The following is a 23,559-nucleotide window of genomic DNA, read 5'->3' as shown; positions in this document are numbered from 1 at the left end:
TCTTTTGAGTCAGATCTTTTCAATAAATCATTTAATCCAATTCACAACAATCATACTGAATGACTCGTTCAGCACACTATTCATATTTTCTCCCTTTGTGTTCATTGGAAGAGAGTAAGTCATAAAGGTTTGAAATGACATGAATAAATGATGACAGGATATTTTCATTATTGGGTGAACTGTTCGTTTAATGAACAATGTTGATGTGTTAACTATGCCAGCAAATTGTTTGTTGGCCCTACAATTACAATTAAGACCAGAGATGGACTTATGTGTTACTTGGAGGCACATCCTGGTAATTAAAAGCTACAATTTCCTGCAGGTACAGGCCAGAGAATGAAAACGGCGTACATCTGAACAATGGTAAGAGCCTCTTCCATACCTCTGGTCTGATTGAGTCATTATGTCGTAAACTCCCTATTTTCTAATGTGGTTCTTGGCAATCAGAAAAAAACATGAGACTAATCCTAAAGGCAAACCTTGAGTTCACCAATCAACCATTCACTGTTGTATTACGAAAGCTGTTGTTTGCATTGTGTGTGTGCACTATTGTTAAAGGGTTTAGTCTTCCGAACATACTGAGGAATTGTTGTGACAAGTCATTTTTCTTTCCTAACTCTGTTTAAGAAATTCATTACATCCCTTCTTCCTGTACACTGATGTGTGGCTTGTGGCATTGGGTGGTGCGTTAGTATTTTCAGAAGACCAATGCTTTTATCAAGAACAGTTTGCAAGCATACCACTTGTTTGAAAGATCACAGAACAGAATAATCTTGACAAAGTCGGCTCAGAACATCAAGTCCACACTATCAGGTTTCTTTCCTCATTCATTCCTTCCATCTTTAATATTTGGCATGCACCATCAACATACAATCCTGTGGCTCACGGCCATGTTGGACTGGCGTTTTTTTTTTTTTTTTTTTTTTTTTTTGAGAACATTTGGAAACTGGGATGGTTTTGAAAGAGTCGACCCAGATGTAAGCTAACTCTTTTAGCATTCACCCATATGGCCCCCATGTGTTATCTAGCCAACCATGTGAATGAATGAAACCCTTGCCAGCAAATTTGGCTTGCACTGTGCTATTTTTTTTAAAAAATTTTTTAGTGATTAAACTCGCAAATGGCCTAAAAGAATTTAGTTCTCTGAACAAAGAGAATCCTTACCGTCAGGTGAAAGTCTTTCAGCATCATGTGAGCAAGAAAACATCTAATTTCCCCTCTTATTATTAAGTCACCCCACATCCTGTTATTCCGCTTCTTTTTGTCATGAAAGCTGCGCAGATGTGACAAATATGGTCCTTCCCAAAAACCTTCGAGACAAAGGTTTTACGGTTGATCAGTTCACTACCCTGTGGCACCCGAACACAAATTGGACCGTTTCACACTCTTTCTTCTTTTTTCTCTTTCTGTGGGCTGCTATAGCTTTGAAAACGCAGCTAAAAGGCCCTCTATCTTCGATTCAGTAATTAGCAAGCTGGATATGGACGCCCCAGCTGATTCATCATGGCAGCCTTAAACTAATATACATAAAGCAGAGAATATTGCCACTGCTTGTCAATTTATGCAGATCTGACAGACTGAGAAACATCAAATTTGTCTTTATTTATATTTACCTTACAAATGACAATGTACACTTTAAAACATTTAAATAAAAAGAGTTATAACATTTTTGACAATTGATGGGATCATAATAGCATATGCATAGTGCAAAAAATCTTATTTTCCAGTTAAAATATCCAGTTAAATGACCTGAACAAAATAAATTTACCTTAAGCAACACTACATAAGTTATTTTTATTGTTTAATTTAAAAAAAAACAAACAAAATGCACATGTATTGAACATACAGGACAGTTCCAAATTTTGGGGTCGGTAAGATTTTTTTTTTAATGTTTTTGAAAGATGTGTTATGTTCACCAAGGCTACATGTATGTGATCAAAAATACAGTAAAAATGGCAATATATTGTCAAATATTTTTACACTTTAAAATAACCGTTATCTGTTTTGAATATATTTTCAAATGTAATTTATTCCTGTGATGTCAAAGCTACATTTTCCAGTCTTCAGTGTCACATGATCCTTCAGAAATCATTCTAATATGCTGATTTGCTGCTCAATAAACATTTCTTATTGTTATCAATGTTGAAAACATTGGTGCTGCTTCATATTTTTGAGGAAACCATGATACATTTTTTTTCTTTTAGCACGTATTTGAAACAGAAATCTTTTGGAACACTATAAATGTTTTTATTGATCAATTTAATAAGACCTTGCAGAATAAAATTATTTATTTATTTATTTTTTAAATCGTACTGACACCAAAGTTTTGAACGGTATTGCACATACTTTAAAAACAAATAAAATCTTATTTGAATAATTTTTAGATAATTTCCTGGAAAACACAAGTAAAAAATGACTAATTAAAAACTCTTTAAGAAGTCTTTTATTTTGCAGTGTATCTATTACTATATTTCACAGGAATTCAGCCTGTATGTGTAAGGAATTCAGGATTGAGAATAGGGGATTTCTCAGGGAGAAAACAAGTAATTTGAGGTATTTTCATGGGTTTCTTTACCATTTTATTTTTGGGATGAAGGACAGGTTGTCTTTTTTTAGATGCCTCATGACACATAATCCTTAACTCTGACTTGAAATAAAAATGTACATTAGAGTAATTTTAGGTTATAGAATTTTCTTCCTCGCACATCCCACTTTTCCTGCTCGTACAACATTTCCACATCCTCTTCTTGTTCTCAACTGTGTCTGTTTCTCAGATTTAGCTGTGAGAGCTTTTGTCTGACTAACCCTTGTGATTTGCAGGCTTTGAGATTGTTATCTGAGCTGGGGCATACATGCCCTCAGGGCTGTTACTTTTTGCCACTGTGCTTTTTTTTTTCTTCGTTGGGAATGGGGAAAGCCGTGTAACAATGGTGGTCTTTTAATGGAATCTGGCTCTGAAGATGTAGTCTTAGTCATTCAAAGAAGCCAAGGTTGTGAGTCACCACAGTCTGGCACATTTCAACTTGCTGCTTTGTTGCCACCTGGACATTGACTCTGTGTTACGCTGACTGTTCTGCGGCGTTTCACTTTTGATTTTTATAGCGACTCCATTCTTATTCAAGTTTGACGTTGTTGGCAAGCCCTGTATGAGGCTTACCGTACTATTGGGAGTGGTCGGCTGAAGGTTTGAAAGCTTTCAGTGTTCCAGAGGTTGACAATAGTGGAGCAGTGTGGGAAGCCATTAGAGGTACTGGCCACTTTGGAGTTCATAGCCTGCTCTGTGAAGCAAGTGCTGTTGGACAGCTGTGCCCGAATTGGGTCGTCTTTTGCCCAGCTCTATGTCTGTGATGAGTGAGGCCAGAAGTCAGATGTCAGCCTTTGATGAAAAGACATGAGAGGGAGAAACTAAAAGTCCCTTGTGTGCTGATGAGAGCGCCTTGTCTCTCTTCTTAATGTCCACTCTGCCTCAAGCCAGTGAAAGGCAGAATAACTGATACCCTTTGTGCCTAAAAATCCTTTCAATTTATAGTAAGCTGGAACTGAGTACCTTGAGTTGCCTGCCAGAAGTTTTTGGATTGGAAAGGTTTGGACATCAACTGGACCTGGGTAAAAACATGTACCGTGAGTTGGGCAGAATTCAAAGAATTGTTTCCCTTTCAGTCAATAAGTGTAAATTTGAATTTAATTGGCCACACCATGCACAGGAAGTTGAACTGAAATTTAAATTCAACAGACAAGAACAGGGTTTTTTCAGAATTTGCTCTGGGAAATGGGAAAGTGTTCTTCCACCCTATTCCACAAATCATAATTCATCAAGTATGATGAAATATATAAACAATACAATACAGTACAGGTCATTTCCAACTCCTGTTTGTATGGCTTATAAACATTCAAATTTCAAGAGTTCTTAAAGGCCCACTGAAGTGCCTTGACACATATGATCTGCTCTGTGCTGTCGTCTCTCTGGACCGGAGCAGACTGTGTGTGTCCTGCGGTTTGCGTGACACTTATGCGAAACCAGACTTCATTCGCCCCAATAGAAAGCATATTTACAGTCTGAATCATTCCTGATCCCCTATATAGTGCACTATGTGCCATTTATCATGTAAAAAATAATAAATGTGTGAACAAGTGACTGATTTTAGCCGCAGCTTTAGCGTCTATTTATAATGTAGGGGGTGGGACGCTTTAGATTCTAGACAGCATATGATTGGACAGAAAATCTGATGAGAAGCTTAAGTGCAGCATGATGTCATCAAAATCGTTGATTCGTATTGGACGGAAGTGAGAGACTGTGTGTTTTGAACGCTTTTATCTTCTAAATGTGAAATTTGACGTTGTTTTGGAACACACTAGGGATGGGAAGATTAACCGATATGTATCGATACGCGGTCATGCGCGTGCACGATGCGAGTGCATCGGTAGAGCAGCAGAGGATGAATGAAATTTTGGAAGTATATCGAGATGCATCAGATTTTCTGAGATACAGCTTATCCTTTTAATACAGAATGTATTTCTTTATTTATTAACAAGTGTTGTCAACCTGTTTTTTGCGCATAATTTAATCGACCTACATTAAGTAGGCCTAAGCAACGGACTTGCGGATGTGTGTACACTACAACTCAATGTATCAGCTGCGCGGATGAAGCCCGTGATGCGCCCAAAGGTAGTTGTCAGGAAGCACGAGGAGTAAGCAAAACAAACATAATTTATCCTCCACTGAATTTTAAATCTAAAGTTTGGTAACACTATGGATTTTACAAGAAAGACGGATGACTTGACAAGACAGATGCAATTTGTAAAATATGCCGCGCATCTGTAAAATACACGGGCAGTACGACTAATCTGATATCTCACTTGAAAAGCCAGTTTATAAAAAAGTATTGGTTTTACTTGGTTAATCAAACTAATTCAATGGCACCACATCCTCTTTCACATCACCACATAAACTTGATCTAATTAGCTAGTGCTGAATTATCGCATCGTATCGTGATTGGATGTGAATCGTATCGCATTGCATCGCAAAATGCCACACATGTATCGTTAATATATCGGATCGGATACTCTGTATCGGATCGGCATTATACCTTAGATGCCCAACCTTAGAACACACTAGCTTATAGATAACAGTAAGACTAACATATTCATACTAAAAGCCAAAAAACTTCCATTTTGATATCATGGGGACTTTAAACTCTCGAACAAAAAATAAATGAATTTATTTCAATTTCAATTTATTTATCTATCCATCCATCGGTCTATCTTTTTTCAAAACTTTCAGACAAGACTTTGTGTTGACATACATTGTTTCTAGTAGTAGTAGAAGAAGAAGAAGAAGAAGAAGAAGAAGAAGAAGAAGAAGAAGAAGAAGAAGAAGAAGAAGAAGAAGAAGAAGAAGAAGAAGAAGAAGAAGAAGAAGAAGAAGAAGAAGTGAAATCAAAATAAATCCATACAATTCTTCATTTGTGTTCTTCCTCATTCAGACTGGAACTGCAATACTGCATTCTGTTTCCTACCTCGATTCAAATTCAGGATCTGAATTGAAATTTAAAATGAATTCTCAATTCAATTCTGCATGACGCTCAACCCTCGAGTATGACCGTATGAGTCACTTACAATAAACTGATTAATATTACTTAGGGCAGCGGAAACCCAGAGGTTTCCTTCCATGTATTGCTGCCAAGAAACTCTGCAGCGCTATAAAAAGAGTTTGGGAGTTTTGCCAGTATGTAGGTGCAAGGAACAAACATGTTGTATTCAATATGCGAAATGCAGATCACCCCCATCAGATCTTTGGTTTAGATCTTTGGATGGTTTCACATGTGTCCAGATGTAGACCTACTGTAGCACGGCAAGCAGCAGAGGATTCAGTAAACTATGTGGCGTCTACTACGTTTCCTCTCCCCTCGATCTCGCTCTTTCACGCCCCAGCCGTCGTCTGCTCTTTTCTGGAGTTCCTCTCCTAGGGAGTAAATCTGGCTCCTATTGTGAAAGCAGGCGGAACCCCCGCTCCTCTTCCCCCATCCCTCCCTCCCTCCCTCCCTCCCGCTGCTGACTGCGAGCGGTGGCGAGGCCTTTGAAGAGGCCGGGCGGTGGAGGGGAGCAGTCATTGTGCTGCTCTTTGATAGTGCCGCCCTGGCTTGCAGCTCAGGCTTTGCAGGAGCACGTAGTTCCTGGGCTCCCATCCCACCGCTCCTCAGATGTGGGCAGACCCCACTCAAGCCTTCACCCTTCTCGTGTCCCCTACCCTCACCTGATGTTTTTTCTTGTTTTAAGGGTTTTATTGAGGTGAACATTCTTTGGTCTGCCTTTTTAAAGAGATCGCAGGAGAAAGGCCCCAGCCACGGTTGGTTTGCAGTTATACAGACGTAATTGTGTAGGAGTTTTTCCCCTCTTTAATGTTACTGTCTCAGGGCCAAAGGAAGTGCTGACTGAACGAAGTGGTTTGTTTAAATCAGATTTTTCATCCAGGTGCTGTTTTTATTACTCAAGCCGGGGATTTTTGAACCCGTCCTCCTCCTAACAGATCATTGGTTATAGTGCCTGTTGAATTTTTATGGACTTCTTGAAGGACGCTGCCAAACCAGAAACCAATCCAAGTGCTACAACACAAGGTCACTGGTCCAAAGTCAGTTTGGTGTGAAAGTGGACCTTTTCAGCTGACTAGGCTTAACACAACCCAGATTTGAGCTCTTCGTCCATACTCTTTCCCTGCCAGTATTTCATTGTAAAGTTTTGAACCTTCTCCAATTCCCCCGCTATATGCAAATTTAACAGAGTTCGCATCAATGAAAGCAACAGATATAAGCTGCATTTTATTTATCAGCTAATTTCAAGATCAAAGACCGTAATAGGACAGAGAGCGGCATCAGCGCTAGTAAGATCATTTAGTCTCACTACTTAAAGGCACAATATGTACGATTTTTGGATTACAATATCAGACAGGTGAGCAACTGTTTGAATACATTCATACACAGAAAACTAATCATTGTTATAAGTGTCGCTCAACACAGCATGTCTTATTATTTAAATCTCATTTTCTTGATTTACAGCAAGTACCATGTTTTACCATGCCTAATATCGATCTAGCTTACTGTAGTGTTCATTAAGTGTCTCGTAGTAGCCGTTGAGCGAACGCATTATAGTAGCACTATAACAACTTCAACACACAAATGATTATCTAATATGATAAACAGCGCTGTGTACCCCACATAAGCATGACTTGAAGTGGAAGCGGCTGTGCTCTCAAGCCATGTGTTGTTCTTGTCTTGTCGGATTCTCTTCCACCAGCTGTAGAAGTGAAGACAACCCCTACCATCATTCCGCAAAATCAAGGCATCATCAAGATACACCTTAGTTTTGAATAAGCAACATCTAGTGGTGAAAATTACATATTGTGCCTTTAATGAAGGTGATTTTATGTTGAGTATCTGCTATAGCATGTTATTCAACCTATGACACGCTCTAACACATTTATTTTTTTCTATATTGGGAGGAGTAAAATTTACATATGTGGTTTCAACAACCTGATGCATTTACACTTGTCCAGTTCCATCTGGAATTCGTCTCTAACCACCTCTGGAAGTGGTTTGAGTGATCGGATTTAAATCCGTCTCTAAAGAATTTTCGAGAGCATTTACAACTAGTCTTTCCTTTTTGCTGTTACTATGGACCTCTTTGCACATCCTTTGGCCCTGTCCCAAATTTCACACTTTATATGCACTTTCAGGCTTGGGGACGTGTAGCATTACGTCAGGAAAGTGCAGACTCGTAGGAAGACCACAAGTGTTTAGGGTGCCATTTGGGACAGGGCCTTTGTTGTCATTTTCGCCCTTGACTTCCACTGTTTTTATAGGCACATTGAAGAAAAAAAAAAAGACTTCTTAATGTCCTTGAAATAGGATATATTTACATGAGATGCAATATGTTTTTTTTTTTTTTTCAGTGAATGTATTTTTAATTCTTAATGTATTTTCTAGAAGCAAATTTTTTTTAAAGATCCTGTTTTTCATAAATTTTACTTTATATAGATTTAGATTTTTTTACAGCACAGTAAGATAAAACATTCATATAATGCATTCTCTGTAGAACTCAAAGTCATAAAATATTTATTTTATTTCAAGGATTTTTAGATATTTTTACTGGAAATTAGCCAAGAATACTCAATAAGAATTTTTTTATTTTCCTTTTATCATTGACTATTTTCGAAAGCAACTTTCCTACTGTTAGTGCTGCGTCCTAGTGAACTCACCAAACTTAAAACTGCAGAACAACTATCTCCAGTTTTGTTCCTGGTCTCCGACCACTTCAAGCTACCTTCTCTGGTTTTTGGGGAAAGGGAAGGGTTAGACCGGGGAAAGGAGGTGTGTTGGTCCCAGCTGCAGGCTTTTTTGATTTGCCCCAGGAGGTGAACGGGCCAATTGAGTGACACAGGGCCATGCCTGTTATCTTAACCTCCCACACTTCAAAGAAAAGCCTCACTACCGCAGAGTGAGCCGAAGAGAAGGACGGATAGAGGCTGGCCCTCGAATACAGAGGAGCGTTTCATTTCCTGCGAGCAGGGCCTCGACATTCCACAGCGCAAATGGGAAGTAGCTCTTGAATCCCTGCGTTTGTATCGGAGAGCACTGTAAAGCGTGGCCCGACGGCACCGTCCTAACCTCTCCAAACACCCCGACTCGCCCCCTCCCCTTCCAACAGGAGGCTGGCGGGGAAAGGCAGGAAAGCATGCCAGCCTTTTTCATCTGCGGCTGGGAAGGAAAACGCTCTCCAGGAAGGGGGCGCAGGGCACAGGGAAGCTTTGAGATCATGGGATGAAAAGGGTGGGCATGGGAGGTAAATAAAAGCGTCCCCCCTCACTTTATTTTGTGACTCTCTTTCTCTCTCCTCGTTCGGCACCAGGGTCAGATCTCCCTGGAAAAGTAGTTGCCTTTCATCCACATGTGGTAAAGCCGTCCACATGGGTGTACGAGTGTATTTATGTGTGAAAGTGGTCCAGGGTGGGGTTGTGGAGCAAAACTGACATCTCACAGAAAAAGGTTGCGTTCGACCTCCGCTCCAGGGAGGAGCCCGCTACTAGTCTTGCATTTTATCCGTCTCTCTCTGTCTCTCTCGCTTTATCCATCAGAGGTTTGCTCCTGTATTCCTGCTTCTCACTTTGATCAGGAATTCCATTTGATGCACTTCTGAAATAGCCCCATACAGCTTGTCGACCAAAATAGTCGGTTACATTTAATATTTCACATCTCAAAAGGGATTCTGATTGGACAAACAGTTTGTGATGGAAAAACTTTGGGTTTAGAATGCGATTCTTGGTTAATGTTGGATGTGGGGATTTTTTTCTTTCTTTCAAAATGGCATGCTACTAGGGGACGTTTTTGAATGTGCCAAGTTGTTTGCTCTGTCCTAATGTGCAATACACAAATCTTAATGCACGGGGGAAAAATTCAGAAATTGGTCTAAAATAGATCTCAATGTATTTTGCAAAAATCTTGTATGTTGTCAAAGAGAATATTCATGCACAAAATGTACTTGAGACTGTACAGCTACTATGACCTGTGACCAGTGTTGGGGAGTAACTAGTTGCATGTAATGGAGTTACGTAATTTAATTACAAAATAAATGTAACTGTAATCAGTTACAGTTACTGAGAAAAAAATGTGTAATTAATTAATTACTTATGAAAAAGCTAGGATATTTTGAATAATATTAATTAGTTTAATTGATTTCTTTCCTAAATTGCATTGACTGCTCTAAAATATGAGACACCAATGTTTCAGGAGTTTAGGACACAGAATAGGACGCATGCTTATTCAGTAACTATGTATTTCCTATTTGGGTTTATGTATATGCTTTATTTGAATTAAATGTTTGTTTTCCCAAAGAATTGTTAAATGCCAGTGATTTGATCTCAAAAACAGTAAAATGAGGTGTTAAAGTCTGATTTTGTGTTGGCTTTGCTTTACAATTGAATCATTATAATCTTAATTCAAGTGATGAATGATTTTGAAAGTCTGACAGTAATCAGTGTTGAGTACTATTGTTAACCCTGCCTGGCTGTAATGTAATCAGTTACAAAATGATGTTTTGTAATGTAATCAGTTACATTACTTTATGAAGTAATCTTCTAACCTTCACAACTTTGACTGTGATATTTTGATTATGATTTATAATAATAAAATGGTAATGTGCCTAATATGTTGCACATCTTAAATGTGTATACACAGATTTTTTAATGTTTTAAAAGAAGTATCTTCTGCTCACCAAGCCTGCATTTATTTGATTAAAAATACAAACAAAAACAGTAATATTGTGAAATATTATTATAATTTAAAACAGCTGTTTTCTATGTCAATATACAGTAAAGTGTAATTTATTTCTGTGATCAAAGCTGAATTTTCAGCATCATTACTCCAGTCTTCAATGTCACGTGATCCTTCAAAAATCATTTTAATATGATGATTTGATGCTTAAGAAACATTTATGATTACTATCAATGTTGAAAACAGTTATTTACATTTTTATTTCATGATGCTATGATGAATAGAAAGTTCTAAAGAACAGCATTTATCTGAAATCTAAATCTTTTGTAACATTAAACACTACCGTTCAAAAGTAGTTTGGGGTCAGTAAGAATTAAAATTTTATTTTTGGGGGATAGAAATAAAATGAATCAATACTTTTATTAATCAAGGATGAGTTAAACTGATCAAAAGTTACAGTAAAGACAATTATAATGTTAGAAAATATTATATTTTAAATAAATGCTGTTCTTTTGAACTTTCTGTTCATCGAAGAATTTTGAAAAAAAATTGTACACAACTGTTTTCAACATTGATAATAATAATGAATGTTTCTTGAGCATCAAATCATCATATTAGATTGATTTTTGAAGGATCATGTGACACTGAAGACTGGAGTAATGATGCTGAAAATTCAGCTTTGATAAATTACACTTTACTGTATATTGATATAGAAAACAGCTGTTTTAAATTGGAATAATATTTCACAATATTACTGTTTTTGTTTGTATTTTTAATCAAATAAATGCAGGCTTGGTGAGCAGAAGATACTATTTTTAAAACATTAAAAAAATCGTACTGACCCCAAACTTTTGAACGGTAGTGTATATGGTTACACTTTAGATTAGGGTCCAATTCTCATTATTATTATTATTATTATTATTATTATTATAACCATCAACTATGATATTTGCCTCAATAAACTCCTAATTAATGCTTATTAATAGTTAGTAAGGTAGTTGTTAAGTTTAGGTATTGAGTGGGATTAAGGGATGTAGAAAATGGTCATGGAGAATAAGGCATTAATATGTGCATTATAAGTACTAATAAACTAGTAATATACAATAGTATTAATATACTAATTAATAGTGAGAATCGAACCCTAAAGTGTTTACCATATATATAATTTTTTTAACATCTAACCATGTTTTCCTCTCCATTTGTGTTCCACAGGAGGAAAACGGACTTCTTTTTCCTCTTGCAAAGCAAAGACAGCAGCTACAGGCCCCCTTTTAGAGATGGAAGCCTGCTAGACTCCTCAACCTTTCACCCCTCCGTCACCTCTTGACCCCTGCGGAATATCCAGAGGGTCCCGGTCCTTGAATCTGCTCCTCGGCTGCAGGCGCTGCTGTAGAGACGATGAACTGAGAACAGACAATCACCAACACAGGCCCTCACGCAGACCCGTGAATACTCGTTTGAACGTTCCTTTTTTGTTTTTCTGTCCTGAATTCACTCCCGAAGCCGGAGGCGTTGCACTGATTATGTTCCTCGACCGTTTGTAAAGCGCACATACGGCCACATGTAAACAAACACACACCTTCCTACACCTGTTCCTAAGTTATTCTAAGTTATTTGGCACCTTTTGTGCGTTCACTAAGTCACTCCCTCACTTCCTTTCGCGAACCGTAAAATGTAGCATCGCGGGGGCCCAACACGCCTCACAACGTTCTATCGCAACAGTTTAGGGATCACACGTTCCCTTGGAAACGGTCTCCGTAGGTTGCGTTTTGCATTTTGACACATTGGTGCAAAAAAGGGTCGATGTTTTGATTTCTCCTCAACATCTTGGGTTCAAGTTTATTTTGAATGCTTTGTTTTGTTATTCTTTATTTTCATTTCTCGGTGTATATTTTAAGTGATTTTTTTTAATCATTATTTTATATATATATATAATGGTATATGAAAATAAGCTTGGAGACAGGAAAGCCATTTTTCTTGTTGAAGCGTCTTGCAGAAATAACATTTGAAAGTCTTCTTTTTGATAACTATTTGTAACGGATATTGACTTCTCAGTCTCTACTTGCGCAGATGTAAAATAATGCTCAATGTGTACTTTTTAAAAAGAGATGTCTGGATGTCACTTTTCTTGGTATTTTTGCAGGCAACATTAGGACAAAGGTGAAAGAGTAGGTACCCAGAGGCCTATATTTTATTGATCTAAATTGTCAAATGAAGCAGATATATATCTATATATATTTACCCCAGCACTTGGCAGTCTTTCTTTAATTGCAATGTACCTCTGTCTCTCTGGTAGGTAATAGAGTGGTCTTTTACCATGTTTATTCCATGCAAACATTTCCACATTTTATTCTTTTTAATTATTCTCTTTTAGCATTTTCAGATGATGTTTTTTTACATTCATTGTCATATTTTGAATCGTTAACTTGGTGTAGCATTTTGCTTCCAAGTGCTCACATTCGAACTGTTTCAACATGTCTTTTTTTATGAAAATAAATAGGCATCTTTGACTGAAAATGATTGCAGTCTGTTTATTTTATTATACACGCTGACATTTTTCTCTGTATATGTAGAGAGTACATTTCTACATCCTACAAGAAGCATTATAGGATATATATCCTGTGGATCTCTGGGGAAACTTCAAAAGGCTACTTAAAATCAACGAGAAATGAAATGCAGCTAGTGTTCATTTGAATATTCATTCGGCCTTAAGTACATGATAATAAGGGATGATTTGCAATATAGCTAAAAAAAAAAATTAGATGGCCATTCATTATGCTCCTAACAAATGCTCAAATTGGGCGTGTGACATTATATAAAGCATGATTTTAATCGCAGAGTCTTTCAGTAGGCATGCTAAATGCAATGGGAGATTCACTATGACAGCATACTGTGTATGTAAGATGTTCTGCATAAATGTTTTTAGCATCAGTAAAGCTCTCCAAGTTGCCGTCAACGTACTACAGTGCCACCTTATGCGTGAAATGCCGCCATCTGAGTTATGAACATTTGGTGTTTGTACCAGTAAGTTCCCAACCCAAACTTAAATATGAATACCAGCTACATTACAATGTAATTGTTACCATGTTTAAGTAGTTCTTGATAAAATGCTTGTCATTTCAGCCTATATGATTCACAGTTATAATTAGTAACAGTCTTTTGTTCTGTCTTGATGCTTTTCTATGGGTGTTGTGTTCATGTTTGGCAAAAGTGTTTTTTGGTCTCATTAAGGATAAATTTGTTACAACAACTGAACTGGCTATAAAGAGCAATGTATATGGTTTGGCGCCATCTACCGGACGAAGATGAAATAAACACATGACTGCCTCATTACCCTACTACTCATATTAATCTGATAAATCACCTAGAGTAAACTCTCTGAATGTAAATGTCTACAAAATATTGAATTTGTCACATGAGCTCGTCATTTACATGCATTTATTCAAGGCAAAAAGCATTTTACAACGACTAAACGCTGAATGTTGCAGTTTCGGTTTAAATATTAAGTGTTAAAGGGTTAGTTCACCCAAAAATGAAAATTCTGTCATTTATTACTTACCCTCATGCCGTTACACACCCTTAAGAGCTTCGTTAATCTTCGTGAGGCCTCCATAGGGAGCAATGACACTTCCTCTCTCAAGATCCATAAAGGTACTAAAAACATATTTTCATTTGAGTACAGTGATTCATTATGCTCCGAAGCTTCTTGAATATTAATATTGAATCAATGTATCGAATCTGCTGTTCGGAGCGCCAAAGTCACGTGATTTCAGCCGTTGGCAGTTTGACACGCGATCTGAATCATGATTCGATACACTGATTCATTTGTGCTCCGAATCTTCCTGAAGCAGCCATCACGAAGTAGTTATTTAGTTATTTTGTTTGGCGCACCAAAAATATTCTTGTCGCTTTATAATATTAATATTGAGCCACTGTACTCACATGAAACGATTTACATATGTTTTTAGTACCTTTATGGATCTCACGAAGCAATAGGATTTCAACAAAAATATTTTTTTTTTTTATTCATATACAATAAATAACATTTGTGTGAATAGTAGGCTATTTGTAATCTTGGTTCTAATTATTGTTTAATCTCAAACAAATATTAATAGCCTGTTAAATATATTAATTTAACATAAAAATAGTGCTGTCAATCGATTTAAATCGCACTTTTCCTTTTTTTTTTTTTTTTTTTTGCAGTTAATCGCACCTGACATTAAAATGTGTATAATTGCACAATGAATCGCCTAATTAATGTAGAAACAAGATAGAGATGGTATATTTTAAATATTTGAACCTAAAAAAGGCCTATTATTCGCAGAAATTAACGCGTTGTTGTTTTGACAGCCCTATAAAAAATAGGCTACAATATGTAGGCTAATTAACTTTAACCAAAGTTTAAGAAGCTAAAAAGTTCTGCTCAAAGGTGCTGTGAGCTTTGATATCTTTTAGTTTCGAACATAATATATAAGTGCTCATTGCTCTGTCGAGATGTCAGTGTGGTCATTTACTCACTGACTGAAGCTGCTCTTCCGTCGGCTGCATCAGTGTAATGGCGGTCTGCCAGAACCTCAGACACACAGTGACCAGCAGCGGCCTCAGAACAATCTCACCACAACATGGAAGCCAGAGAAATGAAACAAAAACGGCTGTTTGAAATGGAAAACCCTGTAGTAGGAAACTCTCCACTGTTCCCATAAGTACTCAGACGGCGGAACTCCCAGGAAGGCCTCAACGTCCGGGAAAAAAAGAGTTGAAAAGCTAGGAAATCATTTATTTGCAGCTGCACTAATATTTAATCTAATGCAATTAGAAAAAAATATATTTTAAAGTGTTTATAGTCATTGTATGAAGATGTTTATCATAACATTGTAGTTATTCTGGACTCTAAAATTAGAGAGGTAGTTTTACATAATAATTGTTCCAATTGAAATTTCTGAATAATATTGATGATAATGCTCACAACTTCCACAAAAACCCTATTGCAGGCCTTCCTTCAGTTATTTTTTTTTTTTTAGTCCAAGGAAATTCGCAACAACTGGAACTATATATCTGATTTAAATGCACATGTTTATATGCATTGCAGAGTTAAGAACTGAAAATATATTCATGAATTCTTCAGAAGGCAAAGATCTTACATGTCTTTGACAGCAGAATATGATGCGAGTCCACAGAAAGAGCATCCGAGTTCACTGTAGTGCCTTATGTAACATAAGAAACTCAGAAGTCAGATTGTTTAGTAAAAAAATGTAATCAGCAAACCAACTTTCAGAAGTACCAAAAGTTAATATAAAGCACAAATCATGTGAATATAATATTTTAATTATTTATAGCTCCAACTAAAAAGCTTTATTTTTTTTAATGAGATTTCTCTATTAGGTTACTGCAAATCATGTGCATACAGTGGCTACTACAAACTGTATTTGGACGATAAAATCTTCTCATTTTTGCTTGAATAGTGTGCTTGTGCTTTTTATTCATATTTTTTTATTTTATTTTGTGAGTTCATTTATATTTGCTTTTTGGAAAGCTACATTTATGTGCAGGGAGCGCGTTTACTTGAGTGAACTCAGTCTGAATTAATGATGAAACGACGACCTCTAGTGGCTGAATGTTATATTATGAATTTCCAATACTCAATAATATTGTCTTTTTGCTAATATGATATGTATATATTACAATGAATACAATAATTTCAAAACGCATGGAAAGACATTTTCAAACCTTTTAATGTTTGACACATTCAAAGTTCATAAACGTAAGTATTTTAGCAAGGCACAAGATGTAGTGGTCTTATAGACCTTTTATGTCCCGATGGATTTGCAAGTGGTCCAGAATTTCATACAGGACTTCCCTGGGAAAACTGCTGCATCTTTATTCCGGACTATATACATTAACATTGGTGCAATTCATAAACAGTCTTTTGAGGACTAGTGACTCAGTCCAGTGCATTTAGTTGACGAGACAATTGTTTCTAAGGCGAAAGGCTGGTAATCTTGTCTTGTTACTTGTGTTTGTAGAATCCCTCTCCAGTTTTCTTGCCCAGTTTGCCCTCTGACACCAGTTTGTTGAGCAGGGGACTGGGGGCAAACAGGGGATTATCGGGGTCCATCGCATGCCAACCTACACAAACCCAGAATTATAAAAATCAACACAATACTATTACATTAAAACTTGGTATACTCAATTCCAAATGCTCACCGTCAATTATAAACTTTGAAGTGTCCAATCCAACATAGTCCAGAAGCTCAAACGGATCCATGGGATAACCAGCCCCGAGCTTCATCGCCACATCAATGTCTTCCTTGGAACCGTGACCTGGGAAAATATCCAGCATTATGAAACAACAAAAACGTGTCGGTATCCGTTCGTCACCCTTGACTGCTTTACACCCGTACCTCTCTCATGTAGTCGAATGGCCTCCATCATGTAAGGAACCAGCAGACGATTCACTATGAAACCTGGAGTGTCCTGAGAGGAGACAAGCGAATGTTCAGGGACTTTTTCACATCTTAAAATCTCTAACCACAACAGGAACCTGAAGCTACAATTCACACGGGCTCAGCAAAAATAGACAATAGAAGATTGGAAAAATGTTGCCTGGTCTGATGCTGCTGCGACATTTAGATGGATACATGTGGCGTAAATAACATGAAAACACTGATCCATCCTGCCTTGTATCAAGGGTTCAGGCTGCTGGTGGTGTGGTGGATATTTTCCTGACACACTTTCTACCAACTGAAACGCCACAGTGCTTTAGGACTGGGTTCCCACTCTTTTTCAGAGATCACTTTTCTGGAATCTTTCAGGACATTTCAAATTTCATTATGACTGGATTAAAAGACTAAGATCACAGATTCATGGCCTGAAGTAATATATTCCAGAACTTTATGTTTTAATTTGCTATTATTGACAATATTCAGTCATTGTATTTCAGTCTTTGCTTTTTTGGAAAGCACATTTTCTATATTCATCTTAAATTATGTTATAGTTTATTCATATTATATTTATTAACTATATAATAAAATGATAAGAAGTAATAATGTAATGAATTATTATAACATAAACAAACAAGATATCACAATTGCATAAACGATGCTATAATAATTTATTTTAAAATAATTACAATTTTGAATTGTAAGGAAGGACAGACTTTTGGACGAAATTACTGCCAGTAGGTGGCAGCAAATAACGGCCTTAATGAGTGAGTCATTGAAGTCATTATTTCAAATGATTCATTCAAAGCGCTTATTAATTTACAGACAAAGCAAATGACGGTCTGTATGAACGGGTCATTGAATCACTTCATCAAACGATTCGTACAAAAACACCTAACAAAACCCTTTTGTGTGTTGCTAAGAAATATTCTGTTCCGGCTTTGTTTTTGTTTTCTAAAATGCAAGTAACTTCACTATACTCAAATGTCCTCCACTGTCACAAGATCCCAACCCAATAGAGCAGCTTTGGGATGTGGTGGAATGGGAGATTCGCATCATGGACATGCAGCTGACTAAACTGCAGCAACTGTGTGATGCCATCATATCAATATGTGTGTGTGTGTGTGTGTGTATGTGTGTGTGTATATATATATATATATATATATATATATATATATATATATATATATATATATATATATATATATATATATATATAAATAAGATAGATAGATAGATAGATAGATAGAAGATTACAGAATACTTGCTTTGCATGAGACAGGATGCTTCCCCAAAGCTTTGCTGAACTCAAGGAGAGCGTCAAAAGTCTGTTGGCTTGTTGCTGGAGCTTTAATCACCTGTCATACAGTTAACAAGATACAATGCAAGCTTCAATATCTTGAACAGAAATTGACATTTTTATTAATGTGAATGGTTGTGAAGTGAGGGAATTGTAAATTTAATCCAAACCTCCACCAGCTTCATCATTGGGACGGGGTTGAAAAAATGCAGACCGCCAAAGCGGTCTAATCTGGCCGTGGAGCTGGCGATGTCTGCGATCGGCAGGGACGACGTGTTGCTTGCGAAGATGGTGCGTCTGAGGAGAGCGCAAACATCTGACTGATACAACAACACTATAAACCATACAACAAGGAAGACCCTTACTTTTAGAGTATTGTAAAAGTATGCAAATTAGGATGCCACAATTTACACCAAAATTAAATCAGCGATCATAAACTCTTATTTTCTCAGCTCTTCAGAATACTAGATTCTGATTGGCAGATCTCTGCATTCTGCATATTATTTTTTTTTGTATAACGATGATGACTGAAGTGACTGTTGTCAACATATTTCCTAAATAGCTGTGCTTCTTCTGGCATAATATAAGATAATAAAATCAGTTAATAATTGTCCAAAACACATCACTTCAGCAGCACGTTTGTACCATATTCTGTTTATTCTGATAAATAAAATAATTTAATTTTACTTTTATTCAATACATACATTGTCATTACAATTTGTTCATTTTAAAGCTACAAAAAAAAAAAAAAAATTGAATACAGCTTTACGGTAGCAAAAAATTTGATATTTTATTATATGCTATGATTATCATATTTTTACGGAAGAGGATTAGGGCCAAGCAATAATAAAAAAAAAATAAAACCATCTCGAGACTAAAGTCGTAAATTTTGAGAAAAAAGTCTAGATAAAATGTTGAAAATAAACTCATTAAATTACGAGAAAAGTCATTAAATTACGAGAACAAATTTCTTAAATTACGAATTTGTTCTCATAATTTAACGACTTTATTCTCATAATTTAATGACTTTATTCTCAACATTTTATCGACTTTTTTCTTGAAATTTAACGATTTTTTTCTCGAAATTTAAGTTTATTCTCAACATTTTACTTGAAATTTAACGATTTTTTTCTCGTAATTTAACAAGTTTATTCTCAACATTTTATTTCGACTTTTTTCTCGAAATTTAACAACTTTTTTCTCGAAATTTAAAGACTTTTTTCTCGTAATTTAAAGACTTTTTTCTCATAATGACTTTATTCTCAACATTTTATCGAATTTTTCCTCGAAATTTAAAGAATTTTTTCTCGTAATTTAACAAGTTTTTTCTCGTAATTTAACGAGTTTATTCTCAACATTTTATTTTGACTTTTTTCTTGCAATTTAACAACTTTTTTCTCGAAATTTAACAATTTTTTTTCTCGAAATTTAACGAGTTTATTCTCAACATTTTATCTAGACTTTTTTCTTGCAATTCAACAAGTTTTTTCTCGTAATTTAACAAGTTTATTCTCAACATTTTATTTCAACTTTTTTCTCAAAATTTAACAACTTTAATCTCGAGAATCTCTTTATTTTTTTATTATTGCTTGGCCCTAATCCTCTTCCGTATATTTTTAAATTTGATTGTTTCATTATAAATATGGTTAATTTAAATTGACCATGTGAATCTAACCATGTAATGTCAACAAATGGAAGTCAACCAATTGTTTATTGTCAGGTTAATCAAGTTTTTACCTCAAATAGCATACTTTCCATATTCTTCAGGTATCGCAACCGTTTATTTAATTACGTTGAACAGAAATCATTAGCAAGACTTTTGTCTCAAAATATCTGTCTCAAGACTCTTCTCATTTGCTACATAAATCCATAACATTTTAAAAAAACATTACAAATTTGATCAATGTGCATAGTTAAAATGCTGCAGTGAGTTTGTGCCATCTAGTGGTTTAGAGGAAAATAAAACCAAATGTGAGGACCTTTAACCCAGTTGTACCCTATTTTGATTCCTATTAATACTTTAACTGAGAAATTGAAGGGAAAAAAAGACAATTCTTACTCTGGAGCCACTTTGTCCAGAGCTCCAAACAGATCTTGTTTGACTTTGAGGTTTTCCACAATAGCCTCCACCACAAGATCGGTGTCCTGAACTACAGACGCAGCATCTGCACTTGTAGAGACATTCTTCAGGACTTTCTGAACGAATGCTTCTCCATCCTAGAGAATGTGAGCCACAGCTATCTTTTCATGATTTAATGAACAGCACCATCAATCATGAAATCAACAGCTTTGGGACTTTAGTTTATGTCGGTGCTGTCATACTAGTCAAAGTCAAGTTTATTTCTAGAGCACATTTAAAACAACAGAAGTTGACCAAAGTGCTGTACATCCCACATAATAAATCAACAACAAAAAAAATAAAATGACATCAAAACGACAAAAAACACACAGCTCTCAAACTGAACTAAAAGCCAAGGAAAATAAATGTGTTTTAAGACTAGATTTAAAAACGGACAGAGTTGGAGCCAGCCTCACAGACAATGGTAAATGGTAAACTAACCTCAGGTTTTTCTGCAAACTTCTTCTTTGCCACTCTCTTCAGACTAGCCTCAATACCCTTTGTAGATTTCTTCAGTATGTCCTCAGATGTGTCCACCAACACCACTGAATGTCCTGTGGTTGCAGCAACCTGAAACATTAAGGAATGAAGAGAATGATGCAATTGTTGACATCACCACACAGAGTTCAGTTGTTGTGATGTAGACGGTGAAAATCTGAAATGCATTCAGGGTACAGTTTAATAGGAAACACTGAAAATTAATGGAATAGTTCACCTAAAAATAAACAATCGACTAATAACAGATTTTCTCACCCTCACGTCTATGGAAGCTTGTTTCCAGGTAATTGTGACTTTTTATCTCACAATTCAGACTTTTTATTCACAGAATTGGGAGTTTATATTACGCAATTCCACCTTTATAACTTGCAATATGGAAATCTGAGAAAAAAGTCTGAATTACGAGATATAAAGTCACAATTGCAAGAAAAAATCAGAAATGTTAGCTAAAAAGTCACAGCTAGCTTTTATATTTTTTATTCCGTGGCAAAAAGTAGCATTGTTAACCACCACGCAAAATTGTCTGTACATTTGCTGGCAGCTATATGGCTGGAAATTGAATTACAATTCTGGAAACACATACGTAAGGTCAGGAATGGGATACTTGTTATTAAATTAAAATTTCTATCTTATCTTCTATCTTCTAACTTATTGATTCTTGTGTGTGCAATATTAATGTGATATTCAACTATTCAAGCACAAGAAGATACACTCGCCTCTTGTATAATGCACGAATACTGAATTCAATTGAGTCTTCTTGCACTTGAACAGCCAAATGCTCTTGACTGAAACTTTAATAAGGACTATATATATATATATATATATATATATATATATATATATATATAGATATATATATAATATTTATTTTTTTTTTTTATTTTTTTTTTTTTTTTTTAAGAAAACTACATGCAGTGTTATCCTACATTTGATTATATTTGATTTCTTGCACTTTGTTCAGTTGTATCAATTTGTTCTATAACTATATCAAAACATTGGTTAATCATTGCAATTTTCTCACGATTTACAAATAGTTGGAAACATTTGGGATATTGTAAGTACTCAAGTGAACAAAATATATAACACTGGCCTAGTGGTTTTTGAATATTTTACTGCATATCTTACATATTGCACCTTTAAAGGATTAGTTCACTTTCAAATTAAAATTTCCTGATAATTTACTCAGCCCCATGTCATCCAAGATGTTCATGTCTTTCTTTCTTCAGTCGAAAAGAAATTAAGGTTTTTGATGAAAACATTCCAGGATTTTTCTCCATATAGTGGACTTCAATGGAGCCCAAACGGTTGAAGGTCAAAATTATACTTTACAGCGATCCCAGACTTATCTAGAGAAACCATCACTCATTTTCTAAAAAAATTAAAATAAACATTTTATGTTTTAACCATAAATGCTCATCTTGAACTAGCTCTCTTCTTCTCTATTTGAATTTCAGCAGTGTAGAAACTGCTAAGTGTATTACTGCCCTCAACAGGTCAAAGTTTAAACTAAATTGTCATATACAATATGCTAGTGCAAGTATATAACATTTAGTTCAAACTTTGACCTGTTGAGGGCATATACACTTACACACTTAGCAGTGTCTACACTGCTGGAATTCAAATAGAGAAGAAGAGAGCTAGTTCAAGATGAGCATTTATGGTTAAAATAAGTATATGTTGTTGTTTTCACTAGATAAGACCCTTATTCCTTGTCTGGGATTGTGTAGAACGTTTTGAAGCTGCAATGAAACTGTAATTTTGACCTTCAGCCATTTGGGCTCCATTGAAGTCCACTAAATGGAGAAAAATCCTGCAATGTTTTCATCAAAAACCTTAATTTCTTTTTGACTGAAGAAAGAAAGACAAGAACATCTTGGATGACATGGGGCTGAGTAAATTATCAGGAAATTTTAATTTGAAAGTGAACTAATCCTTTAATTCTGTTCAAAATTACTGTTGTGTTGTGAGGGGGCCTCATTTACTTAGAGACGCCAAAATGGTAATACCGCCCCTGGTGGCGGAAACAAACTTCCATGCACGTCTTTCCAAAACTGTATTATGACTTCGTTACTTTTGTGGAAGATACAGTAAAAGAAGACATAATGATGCCCGTACTCAATCAGAGTCATTGTTTACCAAAATGGTTTGGTTATCAAATTCTTCAAAATGTCTTATTTCGTGTGTTCCGACTTGAGGGTGAGTAAATAATGACAGAATTTTAATTTTGAGGTGAATAAACTATCCCTAAGTATTTTTTTTTCCAAGGAATGTCAATATGCAACATAAATATTATCATGTGCTATATAAACAAAATCCATGGGAATGTAATAAACATTAACCTTAAATATATGCTGGATAAGTGGGTGAAAGGTCACTCTGAAAGACAGTCGCAACATGGTGGGAGAAGTTTGCAACAAATTGGCCACGATTCATTGACCCATTACCGCAATGCAACAGCATGCAGCATGAAACTATTCAAGAATAATATAGTTGTATTAAGTGTGTGATTGATAGCACTTAGCTTGTAGCCTAAATGGCAATACACCAGATCTATGCAAATGAATGCCGCCATATTAATTTCTCGTTACCTGTGCAATGCCAGCACCCATCAGTCCGCCTCCGATAATAGTGACATGTTTAATTGCAGCATTTAATGCTGCAGAAGTTGAGAGGGTCCTGATGTACTGGCGCGTGAAGAAAGCCATGGCGGCTGAATCGCGAATGACAGACTGCGCGTGCACAAAAGCTCCTCAGCGCCAGGGTTGCCAGATCCCACATTTCCAGCATTGCACACTTAAAAGATTCAAAGCAGTGTTTTGAAATCGGCCATCACTAAATAAGTCGGTATTTTGTTTTGTTTTTGGCGCACCAAAATATTCTCGTCGCTTTATAATATTACTATCGAACCAATGTACTCACATTAACTGATTTAGATGTGTT

General features: G+C 35.9%; 2 protein-coding genes across 4 annotated transcripts in view; one reads left to right on the top strand and one right to left on the bottom strand.

Annotated features, from left to right (window-relative positions):
• Window positions 1–12,597, top strand: part of lef1 (lymphoid enhancer-binding factor 1) — a 49,700-nt gene extending 37,103 nt beyond the window's left edge. For 2 of the 3 annotated variants that reach the window (XM_067403860.1, XM_067403859.1), the window contains exons 10-11: window positions 323–363; window positions 11,475–12,597. In XM_067403860.1, coding sequence (XP_067259961.1) covers window positions 323–357 — 35 coding nt within the window. In that variant the 3' untranslated portion in view covers window positions 358–363; window positions 11,475–12,597. The remainder of the gene's footprint in view (window positions 1–322; window positions 364–11,474) is intronic. The other variant, XM_067403861.1, reaches the window with a different exon arrangement.
• Window positions 12,598–15,976: 3,379 nt separating this feature from the next.
• Window positions 15,977–23,339, bottom strand: hadh (hydroxyacyl-CoA dehydrogenase). The gene is made up of 8 exons (XM_067403523.1): window positions 23,208–23,339; window positions 20,563–20,691; window positions 20,062–20,219; window positions 18,173–18,299; window positions 17,971–18,060; window positions 16,664–16,736; window positions 16,467–16,583; window positions 15,977–16,388 (listed from the first exon to the last, which is right to left on the bottom strand). Exons 1-8 carry the CDS (start codon window positions 23,322–23,324, stop codon window positions 16,270–16,272), a joined length of 930 nt encoding a protein of 309 aa, XP_067259624.1. The 5' UTR covers window positions 23,325–23,339; the 3' UTR covers window positions 15,977–16,269.
• Window positions 23,340–23,559: the final 220 nt, after the last annotated feature.

The sequence above is a fragment of the Chanodichthys erythropterus genome, chromosome 12 (genome assembly GCF_024489055.1).
Source record: "Chanodichthys erythropterus isolate Z2021 chromosome 12, ASM2448905v1, whole genome shotgun sequence".
Classification (NCBI taxonomy): domain Eukaryota; kingdom Metazoa; phylum Chordata; class Actinopteri; order Cypriniformes; family Xenocyprididae; genus Chanodichthys; species Chanodichthys erythropterus.
Note: the sequence above shows the minus strand (reverse complement) of the source record. Positions and strands in the feature narration are given on the sequence as shown.

Coding starts and splice junctions, on each gene's coding strand:
- hadh (XM_067403523.1), bottom strand. CDS start 23,324: ATGGCTTTCTTCACGCGCCAGTACATCAGGACCCTCTCAACTTCTGCA. Junction 18,300..20,061: donor CTGGACAAAGTGGCTCCAGA/GTAAGAATTGTC, acceptor CGCTCTCCTCAG/ACGCACCATCTTCGCAAGCA. Junction 16,584..16,663: donor CATTCGACTACATGAGAGAG/GTACGGGTGTAA, acceptor ATATTTTCCCAG/GTCACGGTTCCAAGGAAGAC.